Below are 23,226 nucleotides of genomic sequence, written 5' to 3' on the forward strand. Positions count from 1 at the left end.
TATGTGTAATCCTGAGGCAGTCGTGTTTAACTGGTGTGAGAACCATACACCTCTTCATCACGCCCATCATGTAGCGCATTTCCCAAATCCGAGCAACAGCGGCTGATCGGAAACGGAGCTCATCCCTGTTTGAGGAGCGTTAAGTGGACGAGAGAGAGCACGTGACTTCCCGTCCCCAACCACTGGACGGGACGCCAGTCTATCACAGACCCAGCAATTCTGGCTCCCATATTTACAGCTGGGAGGACTGGAGCCGGTGGCTGAGGCGCCTTGCTGAAGGTGCTCAATAGTACTGTCTGGAGCAGGGACTCGAACCTGCAACCCATGGGTTAGTATTTGTAAGTTATTTGGGTGACTCTTTTATCCACCATTTTATTTGCACCCATTTTTATAGATGTGGAGGCAATTTAATAGTACCGTCTTGTTCAATGATGCAGTAGTTGTGTCTTTACTGAGATTTGAACCCACCACTATCCAGTTACAAGTCCACACTGCTCCATACTGCTGTCCGGTTAGGAGTTTTCTAGGGCCTGGTTTACCCACTATGCCATCCCGCCCGTGGACTCTAAAGTAGTGAATCAAAATGATGTAATCCATTTCCAGCAAGTCATTCTATTGGCAGTGGCGTCTTGGAGCAGTGTGCAGCGCAGGACTTTTTACACCTGTGCTTTACAGGAACAACTGCGACATGTGGCCCCAGTGACTCATGGCACAGACTTCTTGCTGATACAATGCAGTATTTCTGCTCTTACGGCATCAGACTTTATAGCAGCTCGGCCTGGGAGTGCTGTAGCCTCTGAATCAGATCGACGGCACTTGTCCTGTCCCTTTAGTGTACTCGGAATCGAGCGTAGTGTACCTCGGCAAGAATAATGACCGGCAGAAATCCAAGACTTGGGAATGCTGACTGAGGGAATGTAGAAGTACTTTTAAAACTTCAACCTGGAGGCACTTCCTTAGCCAAAGGGTTGTGGGAGTCTGGAACACGTTTCCCAGCCGTGTTGTCGAAGCTACTGTCCCCGCTTCTTTCTAGAAATGGCTGGATGAGATCCTCGGTTCAGTGAGCTACTAAAAACCAGATGATCTAGATGGGCCTCCTCTCGACTGCAAACGTTCTTGTCTCTTACTGTATGTGTTGCTGTCCATCTGTTTTTACAATATTTGCAGTCGCTTCATCCCAGAGAGGATCTTGGTGGTCTAGAGCCTATCCTGACAGATCTGGGGTGCAATTCATGCGCCCTGAATTCCTGTCGTTCACCGATAAATCATATCTGGTGTTGGAATAAACGACCCTCTAAAACCAGGCGAATTGCAACAGGCTTTAGCATGCTGCTGTGTTTGACTCTGTCATATTTACTTCATTGAAAACTGGTTTGTGTCATCTGCTGTGTTTCACATGGGTGCCTTTGCGTTTTACAGCCTCTGGCTGTGCATTCTTTCTCAATTATAATAAAGGAAAAAATAATCAAAAACACAAGAGTTTCTGCTAACTTGTGTTAGCAGTACTTGTTCTTCAAGTTCATGTTGCTGTCATTCTGTTGTTGATCGTGGATAATTGTGTTAAGTCTAGTTAGCCTGTTTAAATTTTCATCAGTATTTCCGAGTTCCTGGAACATATCCTTTTAATTCAGGGCACCATCGAAGATGCAGTGTCTGGAAAGAAACACAACTGAACGAGCCTTTAAGCAAACAGTATTAAGTGGTGCTAAATGCTGTCAGGAGCTGGCAAACGGGGAAAATGAATTAATGCATTCTAGGCTAACTGAAACAGTCAAAGTCGACTCTTAAGAAATTTAATTGCTGGTTGGCGAAAGCCAGCAGTACTGTATGTATCAGATTTATTAACTTTGATATACAGCAGTGCTCAGTCTCTCAGTCTCCGTCTTTTACTTCTGTATCCAAAATGAGGAGGAGACCTGCCTAGCGTGCACAATAAAACGTATGCATGCAAAAGCAAGTATATATATGTGCACATGAACATATAGTCCACCCACGTGCACACTGTATCGCTTCAAGGCTGCGGGCAAGAGCTGGCACTGTATTGTCATGGCATCATGGCAAACATATAGGGTGGCAAACACTGCATTTGCAATTGCAACCCCTGAGCTGGGGCTCACAGTCCGTTTCCAAGAAGAAGATGTGAACTGAAGTTGGGCAGGTTTAATAGCATTGTGCTAGTTGGGGTGTGCCAATCCTGCAGTTCGGTGAGTTGCATCCAATGGCTGTGATGTGGCGACTTCCAGTGTCCAGCGCACATCCGAAAATTGTTCAGAAATGTGGCTGTTGGGTTTAGTTGTTTGCTGAGCTGCAGTGTCACTGTAGCACACAAGGGCGACGCAGAGACTGCTTGCAGACTGTAAAGCTGTGTTCCTAACTGCTTACTAAAACTGATCCCATTAAGTTTTTCGCTGCAAAAACTTTGTACAAAAGTATGCAAAATAAAATGCATTTTAAACACATTTCAACCAAATAAGCCTTTCAACTTCTTTTCTTTACAGAACGCCAAAGCACAAAGGAAAGTGTCATTTAAAATGTTATTGAATGACACTTTTATGAGGAGCGGGTATGACATATTCCCTACGTAAAGACTACCGTATCATTATCTTGAACAGAGGTTGTCAGCATGGGAATAATCTTCCAGAAATATCAGAGAAAAGTATAGTAATTTTGTGACAAATAGCATAATTTAGCCCTCTCTGAAAACTTGGCTCGCTTAGATGTACCTGTGTGTGTGTGAAGAATCTGCTAGTGTGCTTTGACACATGGCACTGTTTTGCAGAAACCGAAGGCGTGATCTATCAAAGTAAAGATCTCTTTGCATTCCTTTTGAAATAAACCAGCCAGCACTTCTGAAGATAAAGCCACTCTGTTTATATTTCTGAGGTGTCTCGGAGATCTCCATCTGAGAAAGCCGTATCCTTGTAATATTGGATACATTCTGAGCTGATATATAGTTTGCCATACAAAATTGTATTGTTTTCAGGCCTTTTAAGAACTTACGAAGTATACAGTATTCCATGCTTAGGTCAGAGAATTTGCACAGCCTGTTGCTGGGTTAAATCTCCACTGTACATAGTCCCCTCCAGAGCTCTTCCTGAGTCTGGCCTCCGTCAGGCTCACCCCCAGCTCCTGTGCTGCTAATTTATTATGCCCTTCGGACAAGTGACAGGTTCATAAAGAGCCGGTGCGTGACAGGCCCCATCATTCTATCTCATTCAGGCTTTCTCAACTTTAACAATACCCCCACAGTGCTCCAGTCTCTCAGCTGTAAAGATCAGGCCTCATCTTTTTGATTTATTTCTGATCTTGTTGATCTAGTTGGCCAGAGTTTTGCGCTCCTGGAGCACTGCCAAACAGGAAATTCAGGGAATCGTTTACATTGCCTACAGTTTCCTCTTATTTCCTTTCTTGTGCCCTTTCATGCAAGTTAATTAAATATTCTGCCAAAGGCAGTTTGAAAACACAGTCCTGAAACCTGACCCTGACAGTAGAAACAGAGAAATCGAATACATCGAGATCCCTATTATGCGTCCAGTAAGTCGATGGATGAAAGTACAGTTATATGCTTTTATACAAGAGATGTGCTCTATGTGTTCTGTGTATACACAGGAACAGATAGTGTTGCAGACCTTAAAAATGCACCCTGCATCTCCAGCAGTGTTTCACTCATCTGCTAATTGTCATTAACTTTGTGTTTGTCAATGATATCCCATCTGACAATGAAAACGGGAGAAACGGGATGCCTCGTATGAACTGTTTCATATATAGATATATATGTATAGAGGGTCTAAAACATGTGGAAAACTGCCAGTGTTGTACAATGTAGAATTATTTAGAATTAATGAAAATTAATATGCAAATTATGTACTTGAGCAACAAAGTTTTGAAATTGATCTTTTTTTTACCTTAATAACAACCCATTATGTGTTTCCTTGTAGCTCTCAGTGTTCTTATGATGCATCACTGTGTGAGATGTGTAGTGTTTTTAAAAATACAGGCTACCATGCATGTAACATAGGAGGTGATCAGACTTCCTCTGATATTTATTGGTGAGTATCGTGGAGTGACAGGAATTAATCCAACTCTGTCACTCTGGTCCTGCCACGGGCAGGTCCAGTTTCTGATGGTGATAATGATTGCGTGGAGATTTTGTTTTTACCATACACCCTTCCAACTCGGAATTCCCAGTTTTTTTATGAAGCGGCTCTCCAGCAGCTGCAGCCCCTGTACCTAGCTGTGAAGCAGGGACTTATGGAAATGGTCTCCTGACATGTCTACCTGCACGCCGGGAGCTCTGCAGCTCCTGGCGGGAGTGGTGATGCCTATTGGAGGAGCGGACCATCCCTTGCGGACATGTGTGGGGTTCTTGTTCAGCCGTGCCAATGAGCCCTGGCTTCCTCGTGCAAGCCCTACCTTGGTGGTGCTCCGCCGATTGTGAGCTGCCTCTGGTAGACTCCTGATCACGGCTGGCTTGTGACGTGACCCCGGGCTCGAACCCGTGACGTCTGGATCCGTGAGCTCAGCCCAAACTCCCGGTGAGCTCCAGAATGGGTTCTGCTGCTTGGGAGCTAATTGCATGGAAACTCCTTCTTCAGAAACGAGGTTCTTGAAGTTGGAAAAGGAACACCTCAGGGTCTGTACCCTGCTTACAGTATATAAGCCCAGTGCACTGGGGGCTTTAATCGCAGAGCACTTAACCTGAGCTTGTTAAGGATTTTCTCTCAGTTGTCAATAAACAACATACAGGAAGTTACTCATTTTCCCTGCCCATCAAAGGCCACTGCTGTGAATTAAAGTTGTGGGGAAATCAATGTACAGCAGAGGGATGTTGTATATTTAATAGAACATGGTACAATGCTACATCGTCATTCAAGAACTGAGTAGTCCTTTAATCATGCAACTGTGCAATATACAGATGACAAAATTGCAGTGCTTAAAGGTTTCTGACGTTCCTGTTGCAGTAACCATTTGAGTTAAGTTTCTGCCCTAATATATGTAGGAACTGCCACCTTTTAATTCCAGATGGTACTGTCAAGTTTATATATCACACGCTGGCTTAAGCATCTATTTTCCCCTTTAGAAGAAAGTTGCCTTACACAGGGCTGAACAAAACGAATAGTGGCTACAGCAAGGAGGAAAGAGAGATGGATGATGACAGATTTAAGTAGTCCAGTATTCCCTTTAGAACAGGGAAGCTGTTACTTTATAACTCATGCAAGATTAATCCTGATTTTCTTACTTCTCAGACTTATATTGTTTACCCCAGGAAGGCTAAAGCTTCTGTGTGTAGGTCTTTCAGAGTCACAGAGTGAGAATTCGCATTGCGTTTTAGTTTGTTTGTGGAGCTTCATGGTGAGCATCCATGTTCCTGTTGCTCTCACTTGTAGGGCCTTCTGCTGCACCTACAGTAAAAAGGAGCTGTCCTGTGCCCTCTCTGGAGTACAGTGCTTTGATTAACGGAGCTCTCTGTCCACACTTGTTCTCTCGGTCTCACTCCTGGGCACCTCTTACTCTTAAGGACTCAAGGACAATAGTCACTCCCTCCTCCTTGCATGCAGCCTCTCTCCTTTCCATCAGTCTTACCCACACTCTTGTTTTCTTTCTGTCCCTCTCCACCCCCTCTCGTGCAGTGACACACTCGCAGACTTTTGTTCTCCCCTGTGCGCTTGTGCGGATTTCTGTCCCTTCTCCTGCTCCTAGCTCTTCTTCCTTTCCCATGTTTCTCCCTCACCTCCCTCTCCCTCTGTCGAGCAGCTGTGCTGGTTACTATGACACTGCCTGGGTCCCTCGGCTGGCTCGGCCAATCGGAGCGCAGGCCCGGTGTCAGCTGGTGGGGAGCTATTTTGAACGGAGCTGTGAAGTGAAGCAAGGAGCTAAATCTGAGGCACAGAGGCAGTGCCGGCGCTCTCTGGGCAGATCCCATTGACTCCCGAGTGAGAGCAGCTGAGCACGGGCTGGCTCCCTCCCCACGCCGCCGCGCCCCGTCTTCGCGATCGATTAAGGGGGGGCCGAGGCCGCTGGCCGATCCGGTCCGATCCGGTCAGTGTATTGATTTGGTCCCGTCCATGTCCCTGACTGTGGCAGAGGCTGCACGAGTCGGGGGCTGAGTTGTTCTTCTGAGCCTCCCTGCCGCGGACCTGCTGGGGCAGTCTAAGAGGAGAGGTCCGTGTCTCTGCCTCGTCCGCTTGGGTTGGGCGCTTCTGTGAAGCAGGCTCGGCTGAGGCTGTCCGTCGCCGATGTGGGAATGTACCTGTATGGGCTAGATGACTCAGAGCCGGTAAGTGCCTTCCTGACACCATCGCCATCGTTATTCTGATGAGTACTATTGTGTCACTGTTTGGTAAAGATAGTGGGGCTGTGACTCAGTTGTGGACTTGGTAATGACTAACTCTGAGTGAACTTTGATTTAATAAAAAACTGCTTGGAACCAGAGGACACAAGTGGACACTGTGTGGATGCGCATTTAAAACTGAGAGCAGGAGTCACTTCTCTAGGGGCTGTGAAAGTAAGGATCTGCGCCTGTGGCTGGAAGGTTGCCGGTTCAAATCCCTCGGCCGGCAGAGGAATCCTACTCCGTCGGGCCCCTGAGCAAGGCCCTTCACCCTAACTGCTCCAGGGGCGCTGTACAATGGCTGACCCTGCGCTCTGACCCCAAGCTTCTCTCCCTGTCTGTGTGTCTGTGTCTCCATGGAGAGAAGCTGGGGTATGCGAAAAGACGAATTCCTAATGCAAGAAATTGTATAGGGCTAATAAAGAAACATTATTATTATTGACATTATTATTGTTGTTGAAGCTGATACGCCGGCTTCTTTCAAGAAAGCACTGGATGAGATCCTCATCCTGACAACCAGACAGGCTTGGTGGGCCAAATGGCCTTTTCTTATTTTAGAACTGTTCAAAAGGTAGATGTAACTACATCCACGAAGCCTGGAAAGAATTCAGACTGCATTAAGTCTGCAGAACTAATGAAACAAGCAGAGAGTTTCTCTGTGCAGGACAGCGTGGGTAGGTACACAGTACAAGGACATGGGGAAGTTTAGCACAGGGTAGTGGGAGTGAGAGAAGGTGTTTTTTATAGCTCTGGTTTGTAAGGCAGGGTACTATGGCAGATGTAAATAGAAGCAGCTTCTTACAGGCCTGGAGTCTTTGTGTTAGCAGATCAATTAAACTTGGATCCAGACTCTTGTCAGACGTGACTTTGATGTGTTGGGTGCTGATAAACTATTCTTTCCAAACTAATGTCCCCAGTCTTGAATATTGTGCCAATGATTTAAAATAGAAGACATCTCTTCGTGTCATATTTATACATCTACTAAGAGAGAACATTGAACAGAAATGTCTGATTTGTGAATTGTTAAAACCTCCCACGTTATTTAATAAATCAGGTATATCCTTACACAACTGGAAACTCTAGTAGAGAATTCTGTGTAATGTTTTTTTAAGGTTCTGTGTTTTTCTTCCAGTCCTGAGCTTCTGTTCGCTTTGGTGGGCAGAATGCCGTTTGCAACATGCAGGGCTCTTGAACTAAAATAGCTGCCTTTTTTTTTAATGAATGGCACTCCATGCTGTTTAAGGCCCTTGCATCTATTGATTTGTATTATTTTAGGCAGCCCATTAAATCACTACAGTTCTGTTTATATTAGTAGGTCAGTTACTGTTGCTAATTGTACAGAGCTGGGCTCCATCCCCTTGAATTTGGAACCCAAAAGCCAAGAGCTCCAGCAAGAAAGACTAAAGGGGGTGTATAGCGTCTGATGCCTTCTTTAAGCTCCCATTCCAGTATTTCCCTTTTGAGCCCCTCTTAATGAATGGTGTGAGATGGAAGACATCTGTATATCTTAGGGACAGCCGAGACAAACATGAGCACAAAAACAAGAATCGAAACACCAGCTGCATTGCAGTCCTCACCTGCAAACCTAGAGCTACAGGATAGTAGCTCAGCATCTAACTTTCACCTTCTGCACGGAGGTAGGGTAATGTGATGAGTCAGATCTCTCATCTGCCACAAGCTCTTATGCAACCTTAATTTTTCTTTACCTGGTCTTTGCAGATATTATGAGTGCAGGTCTGCCTGGCATTGAGAGTTAGAGGCCTATAGCACTCCTGTAGCACTACTCATATAATAAAACGTAAGTCTCTTTGACCTGGCTTGAGAAGGAGCCAACATAGAGACACGGGACCAGAATTCACTGGTTCCTGAAGATACATCGGCAACAGCAGAGGTGTCACAGTGCAGACCTAAATTTGAATAAGGTCAGTAGAATATGACCTCATGAATGCCTTGTGCCCTGCAGCCTTAACAGTTGTCCATTCTCTGCTCCCTATTCTCTCAGTTCAGAAAAACCTTGCAAGTTCCCTTCTGCCGGGGGTGAACTGCCCTGCTCAGTAAACAAATTAGACGGGCAGCTTGCCGGCTGTGAAGGATCAGGCCCATTAAGTGTGCTTTCTGGCAAAGAGCTCCTGGGTCTTTTTGGCCCTGAGTCTGTTAGATGCTTTGTGTTTTATTTTAACATGTTCAGAATATGTCACGGGAGGATCATTCTAGGTGCAAGAGGCCTGACAGCATGGTGTTACTGCGGTCTTTCTGGTGGTCTGGGAAATGTCTGAGGAGTGGCACGGTGGCACCTTTCATCTGAAGACTCTCACTGAACTGAGTGCACCGGGGCTGGGCTGAGCAGCATCTCATGTGTGATCCAGAAGACATGCAAAAAGCAAAGGACTTACCCCAGTCCTTAAACTCTTTGGTACAGAGTTTCACTGAGTTGCATTCTCTTTGGAGTCTGCATGTTCTCCCCAAGTTTGTGTCGGCTTTTTGCCAGGTGCTCCGGTTTCCTCCCACCAGGTAAAGACTTGCTGGTTGGGATAATCAGTGTTTCTAAGGTGTGTGTGTGTGTGTGTGTCCTGCAATGGCCTAGCATCCCATATAAAGTGTAGCTCTGCCTTCCTTGGTATAGACTCTGGAATGCCATGCCCCTTGTCATACAATAATAACTGGCTTTCTGAAAAGGCGTGGGTGGATATTCAATTTATTTCACAATTTAAAATTCCAAGACCATAAAGGATGAAGACTGTCGAGCCCGGATTACGTATTGATCTTTTGTTTCAGTAGTTTTGTTTTAATCTTTAATCTTATTGTCTTTAAATTTACACTGTGGCTGAATACTATGAGCAAGAAATGTTCCCTGATTCTTTTTCAAAGTCTCAGTGACCTTTAAGTTTAAAAGAATGTTTGGGTTTGGTTGTGATTCTGTGAAATGCCTTCTGTTCTGTGACCACAGGACACAGTGAAGACACAAATCTGCCCCACCCCCCTGTTGAAAGCTTAGTATCTTTAGTTTAGAGGTGTGCTGTGCCCTGTTACCCCTTGTATTTCCCGCAAGTTAAACAGGCAGTGATCTTGATCTATTGGTTATAACACAGTGCCAAGAATTACCAGCAGTCACTGCAGAAATGTCAAGCTCAATGGAGTGACACTGGTACGGCTCATCAGGATTGTGTTTGCCTCCTGCCCAGTTTTTAGGCAAAACTGCTGTAGGTGGTGGTGATGGCTGGGGTGGGTTCAATGTTTCTATAGGCAAATATTTTCACACCAGTATGATGGCAAATTTATGCATTCAAAATGCATTGCTCATATTTCCTTCGATGTTTCACTGTCGCAGTGTGAAGATGGAACTACACGTAAGCTTGACAGAAGATTCGTGCTGTTTCAGAGATTGAACTTGGCACGCACCCTCGGTGTATACCCCTTATTTCCAAAGCAGCATGTGTACTGGTGTAGAAATGTGTACTGGAGGTGTGGTGAGCATACCAACTGCCAGATATAGAAAACACATCACATTTCGAGAATTCGCTGCCAGATCAAATCAATTGTCCCTAATGAATGTTTGATGTGATGTAGAACAGTGAAAGCGGAGCATTGAACTGGCAGGAAAAGGCTATGCCGTGGGTAACAATGTAAAAAGGAAATCAATGTAAATGCAGGCTATATAAGCATGGTAAAATCATCGGAGAACTGGGACAAAGCTGTGCAAATCTGCTGTTCTAAACATCTTTAAGAGTTATGTCCAAAGCTGCAGTCAGAGACTGTCTGATTATTGAACATCCCAGATTGAATTTGGAAACGTCAGCCATTCTTTGTATAGCTATATGACAGTATGGCAGCTTCTTTTGGCTTTTGATTAAGATTTGATTTTTCGCCCATATTGGAAATATTGCGAGAATCCCTGAAAACAGAAAGCACTTTTCTGTCGCTTGACATCTCATTGTTTCCAGTGAGTCACTTGATATACAGCTTTCCCCTTGTGTTTCCTGCATGTTGAGCAGGCGGTGATCTTGATCTATTGGTTATAACACAGTGCCAAGAATTACCAGCAGTCACTGTGCAGAAATGTCACGCTGAACAATGGAGTGACACTGGCACGGCTCATCGGGATTGTGTGTGCCTCCTGCCCAATCTTAGACAATAACGTTTGTTCAAACTATGTGGTGGCGATGGCTGGGTTGTGTTAAACATTTCTGTTGGAAAATGTTTTCATGAACAGTATGATTGCAAATGTATGCATTAAAATGCATAGCTCACATTTCTTTTGCTGTTTGATGTATCGCTGTCACTGTGTAAAGACAGATCTGCATGTAAGCTTGACAGTGAATTTCATTTCAGTGCTCTTGTCTCAGAAATTCTCAAGGACTGGAATTATAAACAGAAACGCTGTTAAAGACTTCAATTGCTACTAATTATTCTGTACAAGGCACTAGTAGTAGACTAAGTATATACAGTATATAAAACATTTTTGGGGGTCTGATAGCATGATAAGTTTGATTCTACAAAACGAATAGCAGCCAGTAGTGTACACATTAAGGTGATCTCTGTCAAAACACAGCAGGTAATGCATGCATTTGATACAAAACTATAATACTTCAGTGTATGCTTTGTCGTAACATTCCAGAGAGTCATTAATTAGTTTTTCAAGAGAAATGTTGCCTGTTTTGCAGGAAGGCCAGAATGTGGTAATCGTAATTCACAAAAGCATTCCGGGCATATTAAGATGCTAGGTAATATTTTTTTCTGGATTTCAGTGTCTGGACTTTTGTCAGCTTTCATCCTCAGGCAAGAATAGCACAGTGTGTACAGGACAGCCCAGCTCTGCTGTGCTCCCAGCAGTAAAAGGCCTGTCCTGCTGTCTGCTTCCATCTGTCATCCTGTTAAGAGCTGTGACAGCTGCACATGCACACTGCCGTGTATTAACCCCCTCATTGCCTTACCTGGGACACACGACTAGAAGTTTCATTCTCCCTGGCCTGCGGTTGTACACACCACCTGTGCCCCTGGGCCTCCTTCCCTGGGAGTCTCTCTCAGTGCCTCATCCTGATAGAGTCTTCCCTTTCTCAGACAGGGGGATACATACCTCAGTCTCCCTTTTCCTGTCCATCTGCCTCCCAGGTGTCCTCTCGCTGTTTTGTCTCGGCCCCCTGAAGATGTTTGCCTTTCACCCCTGTCCTGTTCAGTCTCAGACCACAATGAATTGACTTTTTCCCCCTCTGCTACCTTTCTCCTCTCTCCCTCTCTCTTGACCCTTGACTCCTTGCCATGCCAGTCCGGACATAACCTTATTCCCCTCTACACCTCTCTGTGTGCTTTCATCGCCCCTACTGATTAATTCTGGTCACCTCTTTGTGCCCCTTCTGTGGGTTCCGTTATTTTTCTGAAGCCATAACCTCCTCCTCCAGCTCCTCCTCTCCTTTCTCTCCTGCAGGGCTCTGCAGACTCGTACACGAGCCGGCCCTCCGACTCGGATGTGTCTCTGGAGGAGGACCGGGAGGCTCTGCGCAAGGAGGCGGACCGGCAGGCCCTCGCCACGCTCGAGAAAGCCAAGGTGAGCCCGGTCGGCCCCCTGGCAGGGGGCATCTCTAGGGAGGGACAGCGCTGACGTCTGGCAGGGGGGCTTAGCTCTGGAGGATCACCGACTCGGATGGAAACTCGTCTCTTGCATCATTTACTAAAACACGGCGTCACAGACTCACATCTGACTCTCTCCCACCAAGACCTCTTTCTTCCCCCCTTTTCTTTGGCTCGGCCCTGGGAATGTCTGTGATTCACTGCTTGCAAGGGTGCTGGAAAACTCGGGTAGATCAGATTCACTACAAAGCGCTCTTGATCACCCGGAGAATTGGAGGTGGGTGGTCTTCTGACCAGCAGGCTGGGCAGGGAAAGTCTTAAGGAGTATCCAAATGGCTTGTTTGGACAGAAACAGACATTAAACAATGCAGTGCTTGTGTAGCAATCCCCAAAGCACAACCTGAGGTTCCTGCAGTGCATTCGTGATACATATAATTAGTGCACAGCTCAATTAATAACCTCTTAACGTATGTTAGAAACAGAATTAACCATGCAATTGACCCTGCCCTTTGTAGCCACACTGCATGTCTAAGTAAGTCATATTAAAAGCAAATCGTAAGCTCACAGCTGATTGTGCTCTGAGTGTGTGCTATTCCACTCTGTGCTATTGATGGTTTTGGCTTCCTGCTCTGTGCGTTTCTCCCCTGCAGACCAAACCTGTGGCCTTTGCTGTGAGGACGAATGTGGGCTACAACTCTGGCCCCAACGATGACGTGCCTGTCCAAGGAATGGCCATCTCCTTTGAGGCCAAGGACTTCCTTCATATCAAAGAGGTCAGGGCTGCTTTTCCATTGGCCAAATAATTGGTTTGTCGGTCAGGCGCTCCCAGGTGGGGTCTACTCCGTAATCATAGCTTAACACAGCGTCTACACGAGACGAGATCAACACAGAGCACTGAACTCTGCGCACGTGCCTGAGTTACCGAATTCTGAGCAGCAGGCTTGCCTAGATGAAGATTCATCCCGTCTCGAAGAAAGCAAGTTTCAAATAGGGTCATGGGGAATAGAGGACCCCAGACTCTTATGATGGGGGGAGCCCCTTTTGGAAGCAGTGTTTTTGGATAGGTAACCCCCCCCCCCCCCAGTTCGAAGTTCAAGTAGATATGTAATTTTTTTTCTCATTTATATAAAAAAAAACCTCATTATTATATTGTGGTCTATGACTTAATGTACTCATAAGCCAGAAACGATAGTTGACTTTCCTTGAAATTCATCGCCTTTAAAGAGAGGAAAACTATTGATAGACTTAGGGTGAAATGTTTTCCAAAATATTTGGGGACCTCCCTGGAATATTTCTGAATTGCTTCCCTGCAAAGATCCCTGAACCCCATTTTAGCAACGTCCATCTTATTGTAAGGTGAGGAATATAGCAGCTGCTGTTGCATCAAGTGGGAAATGGAGAAGAAGGGGGTGCAGGGAGTAGGGGGTGCATCCGAAGCAGATGTTCTTAACTGAGCTGTTACAGGTCAAAGGAGTTTATATTTAAATACGAAAAAACAGGGGGAGAAGGGTACACCCTGTAAGTTGTAAGCTACGGAGTTTTATTTAACAAATTGGTCACCGTAAGTGATCACTGCTGCCAAATGCAACTGACACAACTCAAAAAGATTCATGACCGAAGTGGTGCTCCGTGTTCCCACTGGTGAGCTCATGGGACTCATCTGTTTCTGTTGCCATTTCTAGTTAAATGTCATTAAAGTGAAATCGACCATTGAGGATTGTTACCAGTGAGCAGTATAAAAACATGGGGTGTAAATCAAAACCAGCACCTGAGCATACTGAGGTATTTAGAAACATGGCTTGCTCTGAGTTAAAAGACCTCAAGCAACGGGCTTGGAGGAAGATGCTGAGGGACTTGTGTATTCAGGACAGCCTCGTCACAGATTGGTCAGTAATTTCATGCCAAGCCGTGCTGTTGAGCCCCCAGAGGCTCCCAGCCTGTAACTGGGGCAGGGGCTCTCAGCACCTTCTGGAGCTCCTTCTGTCTCCTCCTGCAGAAGTACAACAACGACTGGTGGATCGGCAGGCTGGTGAAGGAGGGCTGCGAGGTGGGCTTCATCCCCAGCCCGGTCAAGCTGGAGAACACGCGCCTGCAGCAGGAGCAGAGGATGAGGCAGAGCCGGCTCAGCTCCAGGTGTGCCAGCGCGCTGGAGGCGGTGCACGAGGCATGGGACAAAGGGCATGGGGCATGGGAAGAGGGCAACAGGACACGGGGCACGGGATAAAGGACATGGGGTACTGGGCATGGGACAGTGGACATGGGGCATGGGACAAGAGACAGAGGGGACAGGACAAGGGGCATGGAGCACAGGTCAAGGGGCACAAGGCACAGGACTAGGAAAAAGGGACATGGGGCACAGGGCACAGGAAAAGGGGCACATGGAACCCGGGCTGTACTATCGCTCTGATCCATCCACAAAGTGAACAGGCCTTGTCTTCGGGTGGGGTGGTGAAGATCGCAAATCTCTGGTAAGGCGTTGAACTGGCGGAGGCCCTGGTGACGCAGCCAACAGAACAAACTCAGCGACAGTGCACTGGTCTAGGCAATACTGCCCCCGTCTGCGCATTCATTCCCCTTTCGCCTCGCCCCAGCATTTCTGGCGTTTAATATGACCCTCTCTGCGCACATCTGGCCAGGCTGTCGTTACTCTGAGCATCGCCCGTGGGCCCGTGGTGTGCCCTCTGTCGCCCAGGTCGGTCCTAGCTTTGCCTGACTGCTGCAGTTTCTTCTTGCAGTAAATCTGGAGGGAACTCCAGCTCCAGCCTGGGGGATGTTGCCACAGGGACACGCAGACCCACCCCGCCTGCCACAGGTAAAGCTGCCGCATCTATATGTAGTGGAAACCTTGAGCAAACCCACATGCAGCACCCTCATTCGAGCCGATTCCTTTAAATATGAACTCACAGCCCCTTAACTGAAAAGCTGCTTCACAAGTTGACAAAACTGCTTAGATCGGATACTGTTTTACTGCAGGGTTATAGGTAGACCAGGGGTCTCAACCACTGGTCCTGGAGAGCCCCGCGTCATCAGGTTTTATAGGAAAACCAGCATCGATTTCTAAAGACCCGGAGCAGTTTTAGTTACGTGGTTGAATGTTTCAATTAAATAATTTAGACGTCATTTGGAACAAATATCCGAAAACAATTTAGCCCTTGGGGGCAGAGTTTCCTTAATGGAACACATTACACGGTTAATCAATAACTTACAAGGCTTCCCAGTCTTTAGAAGCACAGTAGGTGATTTAGGGTTGCCTGTAAGACTTTCTGGACCAGGGCTCTTCAGGACCGAAGCGGGAACCTTTCTGGGTTTTTTGTTCTGCTTGAGTGTTGGAGATCATGCAGTCAGTCACTTGAGAAATGCACTCGTCCAGAGGCACAAAACCTTTGTTTAGAAGCTGAAAAGATCTGAAGAGTTCAAGTTAAATCTATTGTTAGGCCCATTAAGGAACAAAAAACAGGTCGGGGAGGGGGTACCTATGAGCAGAATTGGGAGACCTCGCTCGTAAGTTATATGGATTTAAGGAAAATAAGCAAATTGAGTATCAATGATTTTTACTGAGACTGTAGATTGAGAGTAGTTTTCCTCAATTCCAGACCTTAAAGCCTACAATCCGACAGGCTTTATAGGTCTCCCTAAACCAATTTTCTGCTGAATTTCTCCAGTGAAGAGAACTGCATTTACAGTACTTATAGTTCAGGTAGAAAAAAAAACAGAAGACTTTGTAGCCCTTGAGCACCCAGTATGAGGGATGCTGATGTGATTCACACAGGATGTATATTTAACATGTGCCTTTGACAGAAATTAAATTTAGAATGTTCAGTTCGGTAGCTGACTGAGGAAATAACAGTTGGAAATAACGAGAAATTTATATGAGATCTCTCTTCAGGGGAAGTTGTCACCTTTTCCTGTGTCTATTAAAAACAAAAACTAGGCAATTCCCCTGGAATAAGATGTTATGGCCCCAAAGTGTCTAAAGGACTGGAAGCCATTAAAACAAATTTGTATTTTTATTCACCCGGAATGCTTTTTTAATCTGTGGTTTTAAAGTTTATATTCTACCTGCAGAACAAAAACGTGCTTTGTAGCTCGCGCAGGATCTTGAGAGACAGAAGGCCCCATGCTCCTCTCAGCCGATGGGCTCTGAGCCATTGCAGATGCGTTCGATATGTTGGGTCTGCGAGAAATGTGACAGTGACTTTAGATTCACCTGTGGCTTCAGTCTCCAGTGTGACGGCTTCGGACTGTGAGCATGGACTCACTGCGAGAGATCCGTGTGAATTTCTTTTAATGGCTTCATCCACTGTGGCTGTACAGGGTACGACTGTACTAGTCCTGTGTGCTGCTGATGTCTCTTCTAGATATCCCGAATCTTCTTTGCTCTGCTGACTTAGCAAGAGCCCCCCTCCCAACACCAGCTTGCCCTGGTCCCTGTGCCCACACCTCCCCTCTCCCTCTATGGCCACCCTGCCGAAAAAATATCTCTCATGCTGATATTTTTCTCTCCCGTGTCTGTCCACCCTGACTTGACCCGACGATGACCTTTTGTGTTTTTTTAATGGTTTCATTTCCATTTTTCTGGCACATCGGCATGTTTCCTCGACTTCCAACACTTGTGTTTTACTGCCTTTTATTTCTTTTCTCGTTTTCTCCATCTTCGTGATCCTCACTTCTCCGACCCCTCTTCCCCCTCTGACTCGTGTCTTTCCCTGCTGCTTCCCGGACCCTTGTCTCTCCCTCTCTCCCTGTCTCCCGGCCCACGCCACTCCCTGAGCTCACTCTTCTCCCCCCTCTGCCCCCTCTCCCCCACCCTCTTCCTCTGTCTGCTCCTCCTGTGCCCTTTGATTCGCCCCCCATCCCTCTGTGTCCCCCTTTCTCCCCCACCCCATCGCTCCCCACTGCGCCCCCTCCTCCCCCAGCTCATGTGGAGATATCCACAGTGGGTTTTGATGTTGACCCCCTCGACTTGGATGCAGAGGAGCCTTCCGAGCCCCCGATTGACTCCCGCTCCCCCAAAACCAGCGTGAGCAGCGTCACCTCCCCCCAGGCTAATGCCAAGCGCATCCCTTTCTTTAAGAAGGTAAAACCGGTGGCCGTTGGCACAGCTGTTAGGACCCAGAGCTGCTGCTGCTGCTGCTTCTGCTACTGAGATACCCCCCGCCCCCTCCTCCTCAACCCCCCTCCAGCCAACCCACCGCGTCTGGTCTGTAATCCCCCCCCCCGCTCCCTCACTAACCCTCTCACCCCTCTGTCTCCGGTTGCTACGGTAACAGTTAGAGCTGTGTGTGCGTATTGGGAAGGGTGAGCTGGCTGTCACAGGAGGACCCGCACGGCCTGCTGGGTAGCATCAAACAAAGTTCAGAGGGGAAACGCAAAAAAAGGACGAGACGGACTTGTCAAGTATTAGGGAGAAGCGCCCTTTGTTTCATGTAATGAATTTGCTGCTGGGCTTGTGGAGTTACAAGCCTGAAGGAGCAGGGCTCGCAGGAAATGTGGCCGTGTCAGAACACACAGGTGGGTCTGCTGGTTAACCGGGCAGTGCTTTTTAAAGAGGCCTCCAGCTGTCTCTGAAACCCACAGCCCTTGCTCCTGTTTTATAAACAAGCTCCTGGCATCTGTACGGATTTACAAATAGCTCCCACAGATACCCGTGTATTTGCACTGCCAGGAGAACTCTGAGGAGCTGCCCGCTCCACCTGAGATACAACAGAGACAGACACAAGATCAAATATGTTCACGCTTATTTGCACAAAATTAAATGCGGCTCAGTACTTCTGAAAGATTGTTAAAAGTGGTTTTGATGCTCCCTTGGTGGTCTTTGCGTTGTATCATGAAGCGCCTCTGACAAAGTGGTCGTTAAGAAGACTCTGTGGTTATAACAATGTGACTTAAGGTTGCAACAAAATGTGCAAAAATCAAATCCAACGCTTCCTGTCTCACAGCAGGGTTCTGCTCTGCTCCAGTCTGTAGGTCAGTGTGGCCGGCTCACCCCTTGCAATATCTCCGTCCTGACCTGTCAATAACACTCCTGCTCTGTGTTCTTGTTTTTTTTTCTTGTTTGTTGGGGGTTTTGTTTGCGGAATGAAAGGTGGTCCAGCTAAACAGAAACAGAAGTCGGTGAGTCTGTGGTGTTTATTCTCTCATTGGGCCTCTGGGGTTGAGATGTGATTCAGTCTCTTTCTGTATGGGGCTGTGGAAGCTTATCTTCCAGGAGCTGCCTCGCCTGAGCTCCTCCTGAGCTGCACCTGAACTCCTCCGGAGTTCTGGCAGGCCAGGGAAATTCTTTTTGGCTGGATTTATTGATTTCCTTTGATTATTTATTTCTTTTTTCGAAATCTATTTGTTCTCTTTTATTGTTTTTGATTTGCAATTCCGTTTAAAAAGCGCCATGTCAGGATAACTCCAGCGTTTGGTAATGCACTTTGAAATGTTTGCATTTCAATTAAACGGTTTAGCTTCGATGGCAGTGTCTCCGGATGTCACGGTGTCACTGTGATTTCGAGAGCTAATGCAGGCAGTGTATGCACATGACATCAGGGTTCATTAGCGGCAGACTTAGCAGTCCTGTGCTATGCAAAACTAAATTTAGATGTTTGAGACTGTGCTGTGAAATCAAATGACTGAAAAAAAATGACCAGGTATTACACACTGTAAATCGTTTTAGCTGCATGGCGAATCGTATTAATTCATACTTTGCTTGCATCTCTGCTCTGTCTGTAATTAACAATTGGCACACTGGTAAGTTCATTTTATGGCTAAAAGGCCTATTGTGTCATGTGGTATTCCTGACACTGCTAAACTGCATATATAGTCCATTCCTAGAATCATTTCGGATGCTCACTCGTTATGGATCCAGGCTGGGTTTTGCAGATGATATGATGAGCTGCTAGAGGGTAAAGGACATGGCGTGGGTTGCTGCACCCCCAGTTGAGAGCTATGATCGAGCTGCAGGGAGATATTGAAGTGCCTGGAGCTAAAATGTGCAGCAGACCTTTTTAAGCACTTTCCCTGCGGTCTGTGGCGTTTGAGGCTGAAAATATTGCTAAGTGCAGAATTATACTGAAAACGGTCAGAGGCACAACGTGTGTTATTAATTCCTCGACGTTCCCTGATTAACGCACTCGAACGTGGAGCGCCCAGAGGAACTTGTGGTGCTCACATCCCACTTTCTGTACACCTTGATACCCCCTTGAGTACCACTATACAGAACACTTTGGCCTTGCATACACAATGAGACCATGATGCTTTCAGGCACAAAAGGCATGCAAAGATTTGCCTGTGAGTCAGTGCCATAACCTAGTGGGGGGGGGCACACTCTGGGAATGCTTGGAATGTTGCTGTAAAAAGTGTTGTGATGTGAAACCACTAGGGCCACCCATCCGCTGTCACCAGGCTAGTTAGACGTACCCTTGCAGGAAACTGCACTGTCGAGCAGCCCTGTCTTATTGGCCTTTACACACCGATCCAGAGTGCTAGACAGGACAAGCAGACATCCATGCTGTTCGCGGTAAAGTTCTTAGACACGCTGGTAGAAAAAAAACGTAGCCGTTTTTTTTGTTCGGCTGTAGAGATGCTAGGAAAGGGCAAGGCATGCTGAGTAAGCAAACAAACTCCCGAGCCGTTGGGAAGTCCATGAAACCCTCTGTCGTTCTGCCTGCAGAGCAATGAGCACTTGCCCCTGCTGTCTGTTACCCCTCTTCTCTCTCTGGCTGCAGATGGAGCATGTACCCCCCTACGATGTGGTACCTTCCATGAGACCCATCATTCTGGTGGGGCCGTCTCTCAAGGGCTATGAGGTAACCGAGCTGTGAGCAACCTTCTATTGCTCAAATAAAAGGAGCATCTTATCTTCCTTTAGCGCTGTAGATTCATGGTTTGATTTTCCCATTCAGCTGTGACATTGGTAATTTTTCTGCATATAAAACAGCACAAAGCATTCACTTTTTAACAGCTGTTTTAAAGGTGAACAACAGTATTTTACATAGTTATGCACCTGTGTTTAGGGTGGTTAACAGGTTTAATTTAACAATTTAACACAAACCCTTTAGATTGAAAACTGGTGTTTTACTATGGTATTTTGACTGCAGCAGAAATATGACTATTGAAATTAGGCAGGTCTAACTCGGTTTCTCTCTTGCAGTAGATCCACTTTTTGCTTCTCTCCCTTCAAACGGGAGTGGGCAGATTGTCATCAGTGGTTGAAATCAACAGATGCTTGTCCATCCTGTCTAATCACCTGCTCCCCCTCTCTCTCTGTCTCACTGCCTCCCTTTCTCTCCCTGTTTTGTGACAGGTCACTGACATGATGCAGAAGGCTCTCTTTGATTTCCTCAAACACAGGTTCGATGGCAGGTAAGCCACCTTTTACAGTCACGTAATCAACTGTCTTCCAGAAGCCAGGTTCTGTTTTCTGCAGAATAGGCAATGGAAGGGACCCCTAGTAAATAGTAAGGCAGGGCATTGCAAAAGTGCATTGAAAATAAACTAAACATTCGTGGTTCTAATATGTACTGAAATGGTTGATATTGAGGCAGATTTGTCTAGAAACTGCGTGAACCAGCAGTGGAAGGGTGATGTATTGATGAAGTGTGGTACATTGACATTAAGAAATGAAAAAGGATTGTGAATTTTAATGACTAATTATTTCACAGTGGAAAAAAAGAATCACAAAATTCACACCAGACAGAATGATATAGGGTTGACTGGATAATAAGGTTCTAATCCACATTCAAATGAAGGGAGATGTGAAATTTACGGCACCTACAGAAATTGTTGCCAATTCTTTTTCTTAGATCTTTGGTTTAGTTTGTACTTCTCCTTGGACCAACTTGTGTTTAACAATTCTTAAATAGTCAGGTGGGAACAAAGAGTTCTGTTCTAGCTGTCTTTCTGAAATAAATGTTTTTAATTGCCTTGCTCCGACTTTCCATTGAAAGTCTTTGTTAGCTCATTAATTTTTTCTGTTTACTAATTGTGTGGATTAATTATAAGAGATTTTTACTCACTGGTGAATCATCATTCACTCAGTTGAGATGGGGATGATTCAGGACAAGGAATCCTAACATCCCAATGCAATAATGGTGTCAATAATAATAATTTTTATTTTTGTTTTCACAGAATATCAATTACTCGGGTTACGGCTGATATCTCGCTGGCAAAGCGTTCGGTGCTCAACAACCCCAGCAAACACACCATCATAGAGCGATCCAGCACCCGCTCCAGCCTGGGTAAGAGTGGACCCAAGCCCCCCGCACACTCACCTTCACACAAGTGCACGTCTGATGGTGTACACTCACACACATGCACAGCTACACGTGCACGCCCTCCAATGTCCACTCACTCTCATATGCACAGCTACAGTACACTCGCACGCCCGCCAGTGTGCACTCACACTCATAGCCACGCCTGTGGACGTACAGACCGGTTCCTACACATGCCAGCTGACACTGCTGCTGTGCGCATACTGAACGGACAACCCTAAACTGGAGTCCACAGTGATGCAGATTTACAGATGTATAAATTGTTCATTTTCTTCCGTTCAGACTAAAACTGGGTTGTGCATTTTACCTGGCATATAGGCATCTCCCAAAGCTCCAGATAAAAAGACATTAGTGAGCTGATATTCACAAGTAATAGGGGGTCAAGGGCACTGCACCTGTTGCAGAAGAGACATCGCCCACTTGAAACCCAGAGTTGATTCTCCCTTGGATCAACGGGGTTCACTGCTGTCTGAGGAGCCCTGAACCCCCCCGCCTTCGTGCCCCAGCAGCGCAGGACACCACACATGTTCCACTTTGCTAGCTGGTGGTGATCCTCTGCTGTGTTTGCCTGCCACTCTGAAGTCGTATTTGTGTGTCTGTCAACTGGTCAGCCGTGCAGCAGCCACCCAGACAGAAGCTAAAAGTGTCCCCTTCAGGCTGAAGAACCACAAAGTTAGCAGATTAAGGCATTTTTCTTTAATTGTTGTGACCAAAATAGAGAGTCATTTAACATGTGGAGCTATCTGCAATATGCGAAAAACATGATTGATTAAGAAAACATCCACTGATAATGGTCAGCCTGCCAGTGTTGTACGTATCAACAGGTTAGAGTATGTTTGGGCATTGGCTTGCAGTGATGGTCCGGATAATTGGAATCTCCTGGTACAGAGGCAGTTGTGGGAATTGCCTGTCTTATTTATGGCTCTTGCTAACAAGTGTCTGGCCCTACACACCGAATCCATTCTTACACTGGCAGGAACAATCTTCGTAGTGAGTTCTGCTGTTCCCAGAAATAACCATCTAGACTAACATCTTATGAATAAGAATTATCAATGATAAAATCATTGTTCTGTTGTTTTTAACTGAAGCAGAATTAGCCTGCTCATTCAATATATAGAAGTTTTGCATGTTACATGAATAGAAACACCAATGGCTGTTAATTTACCTTATGGTAATTCATTTACCTTACTCTCCTTTCTGAATGGAGTAGGACACGACTGTCCAATCGTGGTCCTGGAGGGCCTGTGTGTCCGCAGGTCTCTTTAAAGCAGCAGCACTTGAAAAGCTGAGAGAAGCTGTAAAATTGGGCCAGTTAAACCCGTAACCAGCTGGTTTAGCTTCTTAAGAGCTAAATTGAATTGAAAATCTTCAGACACTCTGGCTCTCCAAGAACTGGATTGACATGCCTGAAGTACAGAATGCTGCCGTTAAGTTGCCAAGACTATTTTAGTTTCCCTTTAATAACTCTCTCGTCAAAATTTTGATCTTTATAGACTTTCTTCTAAATAATTGGTTCATTCAAAATAATTTGTTCAATAAACAGTTCTTTACAATCTTCAGAGACAATCTGAGCATGATTACAGTTTTATTTCAGTTTTATTTAATTCAAAAGAATTTGTTCGATAAACAGTTCTTTACAATCTTCAGAGAAAATCTGAGCATGGTTACAGTTTTATTTCAGTAAGAAAGTGCGCTTACTAAAATTGAAAGCTGTGTTTTACTACTCTTTTCCAAAAAAATAAAACCGAGCCTAGGTTGAGAATTGTGAACTGTATTGCTTTCTTCATGAACAGCAGTAGTGCAGATAGCGCAGCTGGTACTGTAGGTGTATGCTACTACAGGGAAGGTGGGGTTTTTGGAAAGACTGCTAGCTTGTCCCGTGAGCACAGAACAATGATGCACTGAAGGGCTGTTTCAGTGCCAGGCCACGCCCTTGATGGTCTTGGAGTGGTGTTTCGAATTGCCCTGACTGACTGTCTGAATCTGATCTTGGCTTTTCTCTCTTTCTCATTCTGTCCCTCCCCCCCACTGCTCCTTTCCCCCAACCCTGCGCTGTCCCTCCCTCTCTGACTC

At 46.0% G+C, this 23,226-nt stretch overlaps 1 protein-coding gene across 4 annotated transcripts in view; it reads left to right on the plus strand.

Annotated features, from left to right (window-relative positions):
• cacnb1 (calcium voltage-gated channel auxiliary subunit beta 1) overlaps positions 1-23,226 on the plus strand; it is a 58,383-nt gene that overhangs the window by 16,017 nt on the left and 19,140 nt on the right. For 2 of the 4 annotated variants that reach the window (XM_088623123.1, XM_088623125.1), the window contains 8 exons: positions 11,754-11,873; positions 12,547-12,669; positions 13,893-14,029; positions 14,632-14,708; positions 16,813-16,973; positions 19,609-19,689; positions 20,187-20,245; positions 21,011-21,120. In XM_088623123.1, the coding sequence (XP_088479249.1) occupies positions 11,754-11,873; positions 12,547-12,669; positions 13,893-14,029; positions 14,632-14,708; positions 16,813-16,973; positions 19,609-19,689; positions 20,187-20,245; positions 21,011-21,120 (868 nt within the window). Of the gene's footprint in view, positions 1-5,813; positions 6,278-11,753; positions 11,874-12,546; positions 12,670-13,892; positions 14,030-14,631; positions 14,709-16,812; positions 16,974-17,981; positions 18,011-19,608; positions 19,690-20,186; positions 20,246-21,010; positions 21,121-23,226 lie in introns of those variants that run through there. The other 2 variants (XM_088623126.1, XM_088623124.1) reach the window with 2 other exon arrangements.

The sequence above is a fragment of the Lepisosteus platostomus genome, chromosome 28, assembly GCF_059453375.1.
Source record: "Lepisosteus platostomus isolate fLepPlt1 chromosome 28, fLepPlt1.hap1, whole genome shotgun sequence".
Taxonomy (NCBI): Eukaryota; Metazoa; Chordata; class Actinopteri; order Semionotiformes; family Lepisosteidae; genus Lepisosteus; species Lepisosteus platostomus.